Source organism: Sorghum bicolor, chromosome 2 (genome assembly GCF_000003195.3).
Source record: "Sorghum bicolor cultivar BTx623 chromosome 2, Sorghum_bicolor_NCBIv3, whole genome shotgun sequence".
NCBI classification, from domain to species: domain Eukaryota; kingdom Viridiplantae; phylum Streptophyta; class Magnoliopsida; order Poales; family Poaceae; genus Sorghum; species Sorghum bicolor.
The window spans coordinates 67,114,701-67,129,417 of NC_012871.2; the positions used below are offsets into that span (position 1 = coordinate 67,114,701).

At 43.3% G+C, this 14,717-nt stretch overlaps 3 protein-coding genes across 3 annotated transcripts; 2 read left to right on the forward strand and 1 right to left on the reverse strand.

Annotated features, from left to right (window-relative positions):
- LOC8077244 (signal peptidase complex subunit 3B) lies at positions 1,698–5,050 on the reverse strand. Its single transcript, XM_002462770.2, has 6 exons — positions 4,717–5,050; positions 4,481–4,528; positions 4,303–4,365; positions 3,857–3,910; positions 2,637–2,723; positions 1,698–2,092 (listed from the first exon to the last, which is right to left on the reverse strand). Exons 1-6 carry the CDS (start codon positions 4,840–4,842, stop codon positions 1,967–1,969), a joined length of 504 nt encoding a protein of 167 aa, XP_002462815.1. The 5' UTR covers positions 4,843–5,050; the 3' UTR covers positions 1,698–1,966.
- LOC8077245 (protein PHOX1) lies at positions 5,403–10,151 on the forward strand. The gene is made up of 4 exons (XM_002460600.2): positions 5,403–6,086; positions 6,203–8,146; positions 8,607–8,826; positions 9,601–10,151. Exons 2-3 carry the CDS (start codon positions 6,217–6,219, stop codon positions 8,753–8,755), a joined length of 2,079 nt encoding a protein of 692 aa, XP_002460645.1. The 5' UTR covers positions 5,403–6,086; positions 6,203–6,216; the 3' UTR covers positions 8,756–8,826; positions 9,601–10,151.
- On the forward strand, positions 12,505–14,704 carry LOC8074190 (prostatic spermine-binding protein). The gene is made up of 3 exons (XM_021454168.1): positions 12,505–12,747; positions 13,965–14,023; positions 14,112–14,704. Exons 1-3 carry the CDS (start codon positions 12,664–12,666, stop codon positions 14,443–14,445), a joined length of 477 nt encoding a protein of 158 aa, XP_021309843.1. The 5' UTR covers positions 12,505–12,663; the 3' UTR covers positions 14,446–14,704.

The following is a 14,717-nucleotide window of genomic DNA, read 5'->3' on the forward strand; positions in this document are numbered from 1 at the left end:
CACGCAGAATGCAGTGCCGAGCCATCCATGGTCATCTACTCTTCTGACACTGTACTGTTTGCTCTACCTGTAGGGTGTACACTCAGAGACTACGGTCTTGTTTAGTTCCTGAAGTGAAAAGTTTTTTTAGTAGTGTAATACTTTTGTTTGTATTTAATAATTATTGTCCAAACATAGACTAATTAGTTTTAAAGATTCGTCTCGTAAATTACAGATAAACTATATAATTAGTTTTTTTATCTATAATTAATGTTTTATACATATACCACAAGATTTGATATGATAGAGAATCTTAAAAAGTTTTTGAATTTCAGGTGTAACTAAACAAGGCCTACCTGGTGACGATTTGAGTAGGTGATGAGATTTTATTTTCCTTCAAGTCGTCGGATGTCCTAATACCTAAAACATTGTATAAAGAAGCATAAAAACTAGTCAATAAAGGTAAATGAACTTAAATAGGTATCCAAAACAATCAATTGGAGTACTCGCGTCCCCAAGTGGCCTAAAGTTCTACAGACTACATAACACACGCCATCAGCAGCAAGCGGGTCATATTTTGATGAGTTCCATTGATAATCACGGCCTGTGTTACACTGGCCTGCCAAAAAGCCCACTGCAATGACTGAAAAAGCCCAGCCCAATTAGGGCCTATATAGCTAGCACTAAAAGGACATCAAGCGAGGACAGCACAAAGCCACAAACCGGCATGATATTTCACAGTGCGGTCACTTTCGACAAATACAGAGAAAGCCAACATTGTGAATCTGTGATGGCGTTTGAAGTTGAGGACAGTGCTTGGCGGCGGCGCCATGTACTCAACGGGTTTGGCCGTTTCAGTATACTCACTCATATGTTGTCAGCTGGTTCGTATTTGTCATCTTCAGCAGCGTTGTTAACAAAGTAGATGCAATCGTCAGGCAGGCTGACCCAATCTGAATCTACAATCTTGTCTGTGATGATCCAATCGTTTTTGGTGCTGTAGTAGTCGTTTGTTCTGTCCCACCGGCAGGAGATTGTTTCTCCACTTAACACCTTAACTCTAGCAAAGAAACTCTGGTAGTTAGGGCAGTTGTGATTCGTTGTAGGATCACGTTTCCATATGAATAAACTTATTTTTATTCAATTTTGCAATATATACGGATATGCTTAACAATTACATATCCTTGCGCTATTTTAACATAAATCTACTAATCAACGATTATGCATGTTAACATGTTAGCACCTGGCATGCTAAGTCAGTATATATTAGACCGATTACTTTGTCCATCTCTGTACTGATCTGATCCTGCTTCCAAATATATACTGTATAGAATAAAAGACGGAAGATTTTTTTTTCCTGCTCGTTTTCATCCCTAAGGCTACAACAAGGGCAGACGACCACCTATACTAGGCGCCAATCATCAACGATCTGATTCTGTTTCTGCGTAACAAGTACGAGGCGGCAATCAACCATCTGTTTCTGCGTAACAAGGTCTCCTTCTGTTTCTGCATAACAAGGCTCTCCGTTTTTGGACGTGCACCGTAGCAACCCCCGTGACCTTGCCACCGGCATCAACCGGATGCTGCTCTGCTACCAGCAGCTAGCCCGTCTCTACAGATTCCATAAACCTGACAACAATTGGCATCCATGAAAGGCTCTACATACAAGAATCAATCAACCTTGGGCTTTTCCAGCGGGGGAAAAGAGCATGGAAAAATAAACTTCCAAATATAGTGCTCCGCGATTGCAATACAGTTTCAGACCAACAAACAATTTCAAGTTCAGAATCAACATTTTATAGGCAAAGCAAAGTTGAACAATACATATATCTCCTCAAATAACAACTTTGTTTCGCCTGGTTCAGCTTAAGTAGATGCTTATAAGATTACATGTTCCACTTAGATTAGAACAAAAAGCTCAGGATCAGCTATGCCACTGCCACTAACACTTCTTGCAGGCCTCCACTCCTGTTCATGATCTCCCTGACTATCTGTACTGCTCAGGGAGCCGATAGCCTGTCATGACTATCTTATCTGCAAACATCTTGCCAGTCTTTGGCATAATGTGCCAGTGCATTGTTAAGTTGAATTCCTTGCCCTTTAGATTGCTTCCCTGTAATGAGATAAAAACAAGTCATTAATCAACCATTCAATGCAATCTCCGAAGAATCATATGACGCAGTACATAATAACTTTTTGGTAGTTGCAAAGTACAGCATGTGCACATTGATCGAAGTAATGAACAGAACGTAGGCCAGTACAAACCTATCCTAACACAAATAAAGGATATTGATATCAAAGAATACTCAGTACACCAGTAATGGTCAACCTGTACTTATATACCAACCCAAAATTAATGTCAAGAACGAACGACCACATGGGAAATGGGTGTGGGTCTGGACCCAATACTGTTCTACCAGAATTTACGTAGATTTGGAATTTCTATTGAGTAGGCTGAAAGCCATGTAAAAACATAAACTTGTTTGCATGGTTCAGCATCATGAACAATTATAAGTAGATCCCTGGCTCAAAATACATATACAGAAAATGGAAAAGACCCTTATTCATAAAAATTTCAGAATAATACCAAAGTACATCAGTCCCAATGACAAAATTTTATAGACTGAACTAGCATTCGATCTATGTAATGTGCTTGCCTGGTCAATAAATCTGTACTTGTTTGTGGTATGGATCAAAAACTTGGCATGCTCCTTTGCAGGTATAATACCATCCCAAAGAGAAACCTGTCACATAATCCAAATACACTTACAATATAGTTGTAAGAGAAAATCTGAAATATAACAGAACCTCAGAAGGCAACAAAAATCATTCAATAGGGCAACAGACATCATACTGGACTACTGGTATAGATATCCATAGTCATAAAAATAATATTGAACCAAGGGGATAGACATTTCATAGGCATTGCACTTAGGTCAAGAAAAGACCCTGAAAGTCAGCTACTATCTGCAAGCTAAAGCTTTACTAGCTACCATGCCAGGACCACAGGGAATACACAACAAGGGGGTTCTTTTTGTGAGAACCAGGGTTCAAGCCGTGGTTGGCAGCTCACTTGGAAGTGCTACCACCATGCTATGTCCACATTCTCTCTATGAAGTCATAAGATTGTATCACATAAAAAAAATATAGTCTCGAGTTGCTCACCCAAAGTTCAGAAAACCAACAGTAATTGTGCAAATAACAAAGTGGTACAGGTATCCATTAAGTCCAAGAGTATATATCACATAAATATATAGAGCATAGTGTCAAGTTACTAGCCGAAAATTTGGAAAACCAGCAGTAATTATGCAAATTATAAAGCTAACATCAAGAACACTGTCTATCTTGTTCTAAAATGTTATTTTGAAGTTCCTTCGATCAGATTTATTAGCTAGCTGGCTCTAGAAGGACATGGATTAATTAAGCTAACAGACTTGAGTTTTTCCCTGATATATACTTCAACTGTAGTTCACCTAGATTTACATATACATGTGAAGAAAAAAAAACCCATCAACAACACATGTAAAAGGCTAATGGGCTAGGTCAAATTGTATAGCTTAGAAAGATTTGGCACAACCACACAGCAAAGTAAATTCGCTTTCCAAAACCACTATATCTGTCTGCCACAACTCCCAAGTCCCAACTTATGTTGAAGGACAGACCAAGAAGAAAGCTATATGACATCATTACTGCAACCCTCAAGCAAGTGGCAATTGCATGATATTGGCTATTGCAATGCAGTACCAAGCAGAAAATTCATGCCTCTATGGACAATTGATGCAGGCTTATTGTAACTGATAATCATATATGAGCCACTATAATAATCGCCCAATCACAAGTAATATATTGACTCAAGAATAACAATCGACAGACTTACTTGATTCAAAGCATTCTGTGGAGTCTCATACTCTGCTGCCACAAAAACAAACACCTACAGTCATGCAGCGAAAGTAAAGTTAAGCAGACAGAAGCAAGAACCTTCTAAAGTTTCGCTTGAACAGCACTAATAGATCAGGTGCATTAGAAATTCAGTTGCACAGATGTATTATAATACACTGAAATTTTCTGTGGCAAATTTCCATTATATTTCTTATAATAGATCATTCTGCAACAAATGAGAACACTGTAATACAGTTAACCAAAACTCAGGCTCAAATTGTCATTCAAAGACCCAGACAGCAACGAGAGAGTACTTCATGTGCTCAAGGATTCCTCTTCAGTTACTTTTCTAAAACCATACTTTCTAGTGCAGAAAAACTTAGTAATGATGTGGAAACTGGAACATGAGGGGAAAGGGTATCAAGTACCAGAAATAGAAATTACCTGTTTTGTGTTCCACGTGAAAAGAGATGAAAGGTCTGCCGAAATGTTCAGCGTCATGCTAACCTGAACGAACAAAAGAAATTAATCGTTACAAATTCGAGGCACATATCTGACACAACTAGTCTGATGCTAGGTTTGACTAATTTGCAAACAAAAAAAGGATACGGATATGAGTTACCTCGTCGTTGCCGTTGGCCTCCTTCTGGAACCAGTTTATATTCAAGATCTGTGTAACCCAAACGATGGGGATCCCATTAGCATGACACATGAAGATTGTACAAGCAGATCGAGCCGCCCACGCTCGAACTCACAAATTAAGATAGGTACGCCGGCGGAGATCGGACACAACGCAGCCAGGCAGGCTCGACGGGATTGAGAGAGACGGGGTGGGGGCAGGGGAGAGGGATGCGGTACCTTGACGGAGGCGGTGGGTGTCGGGGTGTTGAAGTTGTCGGAGAAGGAGGCGGCGAAGCACATCGCGGCCAGTATGGTGACCCCGAACGTTGCCACCGCGTTGGCGCGGTGCCCAAAGGAGTGCATCCTGTCGCGGCTCCGCTCCCTCCCTTACCGCGCCGCAGCAGCCGAGATCGCCGGGCCTGCCTCTGCCGCTGCCGCTCCTTCTCCTTCCTCCTGTCGCGGCGGCGCCGGCGACTTCACTGCAGTTTCCTTCCCTCTGTCTTCGTTTCCTCGGGAAGTGCTTACGGAAGAGAGAGAAGTTGGCCCGTTCAGATCCCCCTTGACGGGCTGGGACCCGCCCGTCGGTGAGAGCCGCGAGTCTGACATGGCACGCGCTGATTGGTCGACGCACGTCACGGAGGAGGGGCTCAGCCAGTCAAGAGTCAGGGTGCACGTGGGCCACAAATGGACCTATTCCGGCCCATTCGTACGAGTCGACCCAGGAAGCTTACAAAATCTCCCATTTGGCCATGGGAGGCCCGGCCTGGCCCGGCAGTGAAAGAGAGTGAACGCGACGCAGCCGAGGCGGGAAACCCTAACCTAATCCTCGGGTGGCGGCGGCGGTTTAGCGCGCGTTTAACTTTTAATATAATCAGGTCAGGCCATGAGCCCAGGACGCTGACGGCTGACGCAGGGCGGCCCCGTTTGGGCAATGTCACAATCGGCAGCCCGGCGCCAACCACCGTCCACCGTTGTTGCTTCCACACCACAGCCACACGCACCGCCAACACCCAGCGCATCGGCCGGCTGGCGGCGCCCGCGACTTGGCTGTCACCACACGCGCCCGCCGACGCCGACCAGGTCCCGTATACCCGCAGCGGCGTCGCCGTTCCCGGAAACCAACCGCACACGCTAATCAAAAAAAAGATTAGTGGAGCACTGCCCGCCTGACCCTTCCTTTCTCGTTCTTTAGCACCTGCTCCACGAGAGCACGCCAGCGGAAAGAAAAGGATTAGTAGACCAGAAGCTTAAGGCTAGCTACAGAAAGACTGCTGCCTTGCTGTTCATTTCCCTTGCTTGTTGAGCCGTTAAGCGTAGTACGTGCAGTTTGTTCGTTTATTCCATTCCACGCATCCCAACAATTCGTCAATCCCCAGCCGCACGCACGAGAGAGGGAGATTCCCTGCTCCGAGCGTCTTCGCTGCCTTGTTGGTTTCCGTCCTGTCCTTCGCTTGCTTTGACTTGGGGTAGTTGGGTTTTCTTTCTCCCCCTCCCCTTCCTCCAGGCTTGCTGGGGATTTGGTTGCTTCCTGTCGGGTTTTGAGAGGAGCGGCGCTCTTGAATTGTTGCTTTCAGTTGGTCCGTTTGGCAAGGTTTGACAGGAGAAAGGTGAGATTTCTGTCGAATTCCACCTTGGTTCCGTCGAATTTGGGAGTTTCTTGAGGATTCGAGGCGGCGTTTGGTGATTGCGAGAAGAGGGTAAAGGAGTAACCTTTTGGTTGTAGGTTTGTTGCCGGAGATGGGCAAGCCGTCGCTGAAGAAGAAGAGGGCCTCCGGCGGCGGCGGCAAGTCCGGGGACCATGGGGGCAAGTCGGCGTCGCTGGAGCGGTCCGGCTCCAAGGTCCTCGACGGCGACGAGACCCTCTTTACGGACATGGCGCAGGAGCACAAGGAGGAGGGCAACAAGCTCTTCCAGCGCCGGGACTACGACCGCGCGCTGCTCAACTACGACAAGGCCATCAAGCTGCTGCCCCGGGCGCACCCCGATGTCGCCTACCTCCACAGCAACATCGCCGCCTGCTACATGCAGATGAGCCCGCCCGACTACTACCGCGCCATCAACGAGTGCAACGTCGCGCTCGAGACGTCGCCCAAGTACACCAAGGCGCTGCTCAAGCGGGCGCGCTGCTTCGAGGCGCTGGGCAGGCTCGACCTCGCCTGCAGGGACGTCAACAAGGTGCTCGTTCTGGAGCCCAACAACCTCACTGCGCTGGATGTGGCCGACAGGGTGAAGAAATCCATGGAGGAGAAGGGGATTGTGTTGGACGACAAGGAGATCATGCCCACGCCGGAGGAGGTAGTGGCCGCTGCGCCCAAGCAGAAGCCGCGCAAGAAAAGGGGAGGACGGAAGTTTGCTGCCAAGGCTGCGGCTGCTGCTGTGGAGGAGGTCGATGAACAGAAGATTGCGGAAGCTGTCAAAGAGGAGGAAGTGGAGGAGCAGCCAAGGCAGGTGAAACTTGTGTTTGGGGAGGACATAAGGTGGGCTCAGGTGCCGGCGAGCTGCAGCATGGCACAGCTGCGCGAGGCCGTCCGGAGCAAGTTTCCTGGGCTCAAGGCTGTTCTTGTCAAGTACAAGGACAAGGAGGGTGATCTTGTGACAATCACCAACCAGGATGAGCTGAAATGGGCTGAGGACTTGGCTGAGGCTGGGAGCTCACTTCGGCTGTATGTTACCGAGGCCAATCCAGAGCATGAACCTTATGTTGATGACACCAATAGTGGGCCATTGGAGAGAAATGTAAACAGTGCTTCGGATAATGGGAGTATCAGAAGCAATCGGCAGGATGAGGACAGGAGCACGGTGACTTGTATTGATGATTGGATTGTGCAATTCGCTCGGCTTTTCAAGAACCATGTTGGGATTAGCTCTGATGAGTACCTGGACCTCCATGAGGTTAGTATGAAGCTCTACACTGAGGCAATTGAGGACACTATTACTACTGAAGAAGCCCAGGAGGTGTTTAATCTTGCTGAGGGAAACTTCCAGGAGATGGCAGCACTTGCATTTTTCCACTGGGGTAATGTTCACATGTCCCGAGCCAGGAAGAGGTTGCTGCTATCAGGGGACTCCCCAAGAGAATTGGTGCTTGAGCAGGTGAAGGAAGCATATGAATGGGCAAGGGACGAATACAATAAGGCTGGAAAGAGATATGAAGATGCCGTGAAGGCCAAACCAGACTTTTTTGAAGGTTTCCTTGCACTTGCACATCAGCAGTTTGAACAAGCAAAACTGTCATGGTACTATGCAATTGGTAGTAACGCAGATTTGGACAGCTGTTCTTCCGAAATCCTGGAGCTCTTCAATAAAGCCGAGGATAACATTGAGAAGGGTATAGAGATGTGGGAGTTAATGGAAGAACAGCGTCTGAAGAATCGATCTAAACCTAGCCAGGAGAATGTTGTGCTAGAGAAGATGGGCTTGGAGGAGTATATCAAGGATGTGTCCACTGATGACGCGGCTGAACAGGCTTCCAATTTGAGGTCTCAGATAAACATTTTATGGGGTATGCTCCTCTATGAGCGTTCAGTTGTGGAATTTAAATTAGGTCTTCCAATGTGGGAGGATTGTCTGATGGCAGCTATTGAAAAGTTTAAACTTGGGGGAGCTTCTGCTACAGATATTGCTGTGCTGGTGAAAAACCACTGCGCCAATGAAACTGCCCAAGATGGTAAGAGAAATTTACTGCTTTATTTTTGTCTACTTTTGGCGTGAGAACTACATTGTTGATTTTGCTGGAGAATACTAGAACTATAAAGGGATTATTATGCAAAGTGTTAATTGAATTGTGCTGACTACCATTTATTTTGTGAATCCTTTATAGTAGTCACACTGAGCTTGTTAGATTAATTATTGGACCTTGACATTTGGGAGTTCACCTATTATCATTGTTTAAAATATTATTATGTAGCACATTCATTAACTGTTAAATCACGTTCAGCATATTTTCTCTTAAAAACATTGTGCAAATGATGATTGCATAGCACAATCATTGACGTTAGTGGCTGAGGATTGTATGCTATGCTGAATGTTTCCAAATCCCACCCTTATTATTCAAAGTCATCCTTGAATGTTCAAAAACAGTGGAGAAAGTATTAAGTATTAACTATGATTGTCCAATTTCTTTGTAGGTTTGGGCTTCAAGATTGATGAAATTGTTCAAGCCTGGAATGAAATGTATGACATTAAACGGTGGCTGCGTGGTGTTCCATCCTTTCGTCTTGAGCCATTATTTAGGCGAAGGGTTCCACAATTGCATACTGCACTTGAACATATATAGTACTCATGAAGCTGCTCTATAGCGTATTGAATTTCAAGGCTTTTTTTATCAGTGCCACTTTTCTCTTTTTGGTGAGTACAATAACTGCATGTTTATCTTGTAATAGATTAGTTTTATTCATATGAGGATGCAGTGTGCATTATGATATTCATTGATTTTTTTCCTTTATCTGCATCCTTGCACTTTCTAAGGTCAAATGTTTGTGACTAGATCTTTTCCATGCCATGTGGTTTGGGAAGCGGTTGATGTACTTTGCTTTGATTTGAAGATAGCTGTAGAAGTGATTTGATTGTGGTGCAACAAGTTTGTTCTTTTTTTTCCAAGAAGAAATTTTCCTAACATATTCAAGCACTAGGATTCCATTGGTGCTGTTTCCACTTTTATCATCAATACATGTTAGTACTTACTGATTAAATTCACATCCCTTGGTATATGAACTTCATTGCTTTCTGATTGTGCCTTCAAAGGGGAAACACTGTATCATCGATCTGGTCACTGCTATGTAAAATAATTTTATAGGCGACTACCAGTTTTACAGTTTCGATGATCTGTTTTAGGGACTTCAACCTAGGTAGTAGGCAAATTTTTCCACTGGTGTGAACTCTGAATATAATTTTTTTTAAGGTGGACTTAAAGTAAACTTAAGCATGTTTGCTTGAAGCAGCTCAGAACATCTTAAAAGGTTGTGGATTTGTGGAGTCCAACACCAGTTTGGTGTTCCTTTGTACAGTTTTACTACCAGACTACAATTCATTGTTTGTGCCATGAGCCCATGATCTTTGTAATTCAAGTCAGATGATATGTGTCTGCCCTTACTGAATTTTCTAATTGATTTCACTCTGCAGGTCAATTGCTGCATGGGATACACATGGATTTGTTATGTTGCATTTTTTTTATACATGAAAGAGTCTGCTTCCTGGTTGTGAAGCAATTCATACACAAGCCTATTCTTTTCACAAGGCTGGTAGCCCTCTGCGATTTGCATTCGCTAGTTCTTGTTTTGGTCAGGTTTGCTATGTAACGCACAGGAAGCTGTGCTTTTGTTATTGAATTAGTGATTCATATTCATATGATTGTGACATGGTAGTCCATCGTTGGAGGATGGGATTGGTCGTATCCTCCTCTTGCTTTGTGGTATTTTATCTGTTCTGCAACACAATGTGCAAACCCAGTTAGGCTTGTACTACAGTCACATTTAGAATTCGTTGTCGTTTAAGCTTGAAAGAATGAAAAGAAAAGAAAAAGAAAAAGAAAAGGCATAGTATGTTCATGTTGAGCTGCTTTTGCCTTTATGCTCCATCAAGGATTTCATGAGAATAGTGTATTTGAGAGATATATATGTATATACAGCTACCGTGGTCTGGGTGAGGTTTAATTCGATGTATGCAGTTTATTATCCCTTGGGTTGTTGGCTGTTTGTTGCAGCAGAGTTTGGTGAGTTTGGGTTCACATGTCATACCATGAAGGAGAGGGCATTGCATAAATACTTGGTAGCATGAGAAGGCACTCAAAGTCACAGAACACTGATAAACGTCCACATCCGCAGCGCACAGATGAGATGCATCCCGTGCTCTGTGCTCACCAAGCTTGGGCTGGAGAGGTTTGGGGTTGGGAGGTATCAGCAAAATTGCAGCAGAGTACAGAAGTCTCTTGCGCGTCTTCTGGGCACCATCCATCTGAAGCTCAGTCTGTTGCTGTTGAGAGACAAGTAGCTGTACCTGCTAGGCTGGTCGTTCTTGTGCCCGTCCTCGCGATGACGTTCTTGTGCCCGTCCTCGCGATGAAGAGCGGTGGGATTAAAGGTTTCACGATGAAGGGGGCAGTGAACTTTACAAGCTAGCGTCCTCCGAGAGAGAGTTCACTTGCATGTGGAAAAGTTTTGGTTTGTTCCAGGGTCACTTTTATCTGTGCCCATTTTTTACATGATATGTTCGAGGGGCTTCCACCTCTGATGTAGGAGATATGTTCGAGGGGCTTCCACCTCTGATGTCGGACAAATTTAACTAGAAAAGTTATGGCTAAAAGCAATATTATCTTATTTATTATGAAAAAAATATCATTGAATGGCTGACTGGTTTGGAGATAACTTCAAGCAAACAAGCTCTTATTCGGAACTCCTAGACCGATGCGGAATTGGTGACTACTGACTACTGCTTGAAGAAACCACTAGGTGCTTTCACAGTAGTTGCTTGATGTATTTGCTAGCACGAGGCCAGCTAGCATGTGGGTTTAGGCCATCTGGTGCAATCTCTACACTCCCTCCGTCCCAAAATAAATGTTGTTTGCATTTTTCAAAAAATAACTTTAACTAAATATATAATAAAAAATATTAATATTTATAATACATAATTAGTATCATTGGAAAGATTAAGTCTAGTTTTTTAACAAATTTATTTAGAGATATAAATATTGCACATATCTTCTACAAATTGAGTCAAAGTTGTGACATGAAAACCTAAAACGATACTCTTTTAGGGACGGAGGGAGTAGTTGTTAAGAAAAGTAACAAGTGACTTTATATACGACCGATGCCATTCATTCGTGATCCAATGGCTGCTGGCCGTCTTTGCTCTCTCTCCTAAAGTCCTAATACAAGCCTGCACAGCCCACACAAAAACAGCAACTGAGGCCCGCTTTATGGACGGGAAAGGAACACATAGTTCACAAGTGAAATTTTCGACCTTAGCTTTTAGTTAAATCCAATAGAACAACCCAACAAGTAAGTGATGGTTGCATTCTATTTTTATTCCTTTGATCGCTTCCATATGCCTAGGAATGAGCATATAATATGTTTTTTCTTTCTCCTCGATTACGAGCTGACTCGAGGTTCCAAACGACGTATTGGAGGTTTAACTTCTTATTAGGACAAATCATGTAGTCTTTAGAGGTGTATACATATTATTATTAGGCTTTAATTGTTTTATTGTGCCTATCAATTAAATAAAAAAGATGGCCAATAAACCAATATATTTTTAGTTACCTCGCCACTAAAGATAAACTTTCTTAACATGGTCACTTTTGCCATGATCAAATAAAATATTTTAGAGAAATAGATGGGGACGATATGGCTTATGAACTACTCCCTCCATTCCAAATTGTAAGTCATTCCAAGAATCTTGGAGAGTCAAACTTTTCTAAGTTTGACCAAACTTATATGATAAAATTATTATTATTATGATACCAACTAAGTATCATTAGATTCTTCTTTAATTATATTTTCATAGTATACTCACTTTACGTTACAAATTTTAGTATTTCTCTCTATAATTTTGGTCAAACGTGAAAATGCTTTGACTCTCCAAGATTATTAGAATGACTTACAATTTAAGATGGAGGGAGTATGTATAAAAAAACTTAAGATAAAGTATATAGCAAATTAATAAAAGAACATCTCGATCCCAACCTTCGCCCACCTAAGACCTTGTTTAGATGTTGTCAGATTCACTTCAACCCATATGTATTGGTGTGGACTGGGCATGTGGATTAATATAAATCCAACTAGCAGCAGGGCGCGGCGGGTCTGGACCCGAAACCCGTGAGTTTCAGACCAAGGATGGGTCCAGATCTCGGCCCAGGTTTGCAGGTTGGGGTACCGAAACGGAGCGGGGTGGCGCGGGTTTTAACTCTCCCCCGTGTGCCCTTCGGGGACCCGAAATGTATCCCATCCAGTGAAAAAGGCCCCCCAGGCGCGGCCCATTGACCTGTAACCCTAGTATATGTAATAGAAGCCCACCAAGCGCGGCCCACTGACTCTTCTTCTCCTCCCTCTTCACCTCCCGTGCCGCAGCCCGCTCGCTCCCGCTCACTCCCGCACAGGCGCCGCCGCTCCCTCCTGCACCCGCTCACTCTCGCACCCCGCACCCGCACAGGCGCCGCCGTACCTGCGGCCCTCCGCCCTCTCTGTCTGCGATGACTGGGTGGACTACCGCCGCCGCCCTACCCCAGGTGGTGAGGCCTTTGCCTACCTCTTCGCCGGCGATGAGCGCCCACCAGGTGAGTTCTCAAACTGTAACCTACTACTTGGCTATTGATGCCTACTAACTTCTAACTTTTTGCAAAAAAAAATGGGTGTTTATGTGTACACCCATGCCCATTTACTAGATCCGCCCCTGATTTGATGGCTACTAACTTCTAACTTTCGCAAAAATTATTGGGTGTACATGTGTACACCCATGTCTCTTTACTAGATCCGCCCCTGCATTAACCTGTGATTGCTCTGCTAATAGAGCTATTGTGCGTTTTACTGATTTTTTAATATTCGAGTCTACAGATCTAATTCATTCACTGTTAGGCAATGTTGGAGAATTTTGGCCCTCTTTTTATGTGTGTGTCTTGGGTAGCATATAGTTTTTTTTCGAGTAGATCTAAGCAGATCTGGTTAGTTACATTTACAAATTTAACTTAAAAAGCACAATGAACACTAGATCAGTCAAATACTTCACCCTGTCGAAAGCTACTGTCACTCACAATTTGTGAGGTCACTGTTGTATCGGGTACTAGTTGATTGTGCCTGAGGATTTTTTTTTAGGTTGTGAGTAATTTATTGAGGATTTTTTTAGGTTGTGAGTAATTTATTGATTGGGGCACGTCTAGAGTAATTTATTGATTGGGGCACTTCTAGAGTAATTTATTGATTGGGGCACTTCTAGAGTAATTTATTGATTGGGGCAGTGCTGGCACAAATTGAAAAATGCACACATGGAACTGATCTGTTCATCAACATTAGTTAGGTTTTAGAGGGCTGTCTTCATTCTCAAGTCTCAAGTTGCCACAAGCTCTCATGTACTTAGAAATTTCTAAGCCAGAAACCCCAGATAATTTTGCTGCCCCCCTAGACTTTCTAAATGTGCCACCTTGGTTACTGCTCTTTCTTTCACTTTATTTTTCTTTTTAGTTGTTGACGGATGATTCTCACCTATATATCTGATTGCTTTATTTATTTTTTTGTGGAGTATGTTGTGAAATATTCTTTGCTTTGTTAACTTCATCTTTTCCTTCTAACGTTGGCTTGTGCTCTGTGCTCTGTGCTGATGCTTTCTTAGGTGCTCTTTCTTTCTCTATTTTTTTCCTTTTGTAGTTATTAACCGATGATTCACACCTATATATCTGATTGCTTTATTTATTTTTTTGGAGTATTTTGCGAAATATGTTTTACTTTGTTTATTTCATCTTTTCCTTCTAACGTTGGCCTGTGCTCTGTGCTTTCTTAGGTTCAAACTGTAAATGGTGGAGATGAAATATATAATGAAGACCAACGGGCAATATACAAGTAAACTTCTTATTTCTCTTTTTAAATATTTGCTCTACGACTTAAGTTGGATAAAAACGTAATGGATGATTTTGATTGTGTTTTCAAGGTTATTATCTGAAAGAATCAAATCTGAAAATGTCCCTGAAAATAAGGATGGATCAGATGACGATGATGATGACGATGATGAAGATGAGGATGAAGAGGGTGGTGATGACGACGATGATGCTGAAGAGGATTTCTCCGGAGAAGAAGATGGGGGTGACGACGATGATGAAGATGATGATCCTGAGGCTAATGGTGAAGGAGGGAGTGATGACGACGATGATGATGAGGATGGTGATGATGATGGCGATGATGAAGATGAGGATGACGATGAGGATGACGATGAGGAGGATGACGAAGATGAGGAAGACCAGCCCCCTTCCAAGAAGAAGAAGTGATTTGCTCTTCCATGGATTCACCTCAGCTTCTCCATGCTGTTAGTTGGGTTGTTTAGATCATGGAACAGCTTTGGGACCAATGTAGCTTGTTGCTTGTCGTGGTATCGTAGTTTAGGAAAATTTGACCTCTGATGAATCATTATCTTGTTTTCTTCACTGTGCATGTAGTCTTAAATTGTGTGTTCTCGATTTTTACTTTGGAACTGTGATTGCATTCAATTTTATTCTGTTGCTCACCTCAGGCTTGGATTGTATGTGATGCTATGTTGTTG

Coding starts and splice junctions, on each gene's coding strand:
- LOC8077245 (XM_002460600.2), top strand. CDS start 6,217: ATGGGCAAGCCGTCGCTGAAGAAGAAGAGGGCCTCCGGCGGCGGCGGC. Junction 8,147..8,606: donor CAATGAAACTGCCCAAGATG/GTAAGAGAAATT, acceptor ATTTCTTTGTAG/GTTTGGGCTTCAAGATTGAT.
- LOC8077244 (XM_002462770.2), bottom strand. CDS start 4,842: ATGCACTCCTTTGGGCACCGCGCCAACGCGGTGGCAACGTTCGGGGTC. Junction 4,366..4,480: donor AGGCCAACGGCAACGACGAG/GTAACTCATATC, acceptor TTGTTCGTTCAG/GTTAGCATGACGCTGAACAT. Junction 2,093..2,636: donor AGTACAGATTTATTGACCAG/GCAAGCACATTA, acceptor ATCTCATTACAG/GGAAGCAATCTAAAGGGCAA.
- LOC8074190 (XM_021454168.1), top strand. CDS start 12,664: ATGACTGGGTGGACTACCGCCGCCGCCCTACCCCAGGTGGTGAGGCCT. Junction 12,748..13,964: donor CGGCGATGAGCGCCCACCAG/GTGAGTTCTCAA, acceptor GTGCTTTCTTAG/GTTCAAACTGTAAATGGTGG. Junction 14,024..14,111: donor GACCAACGGGCAATATACAA/GTAAACTTCTTA, acceptor TGTGTTTTCAAG/GTTATTATCTGAAAGAATCA.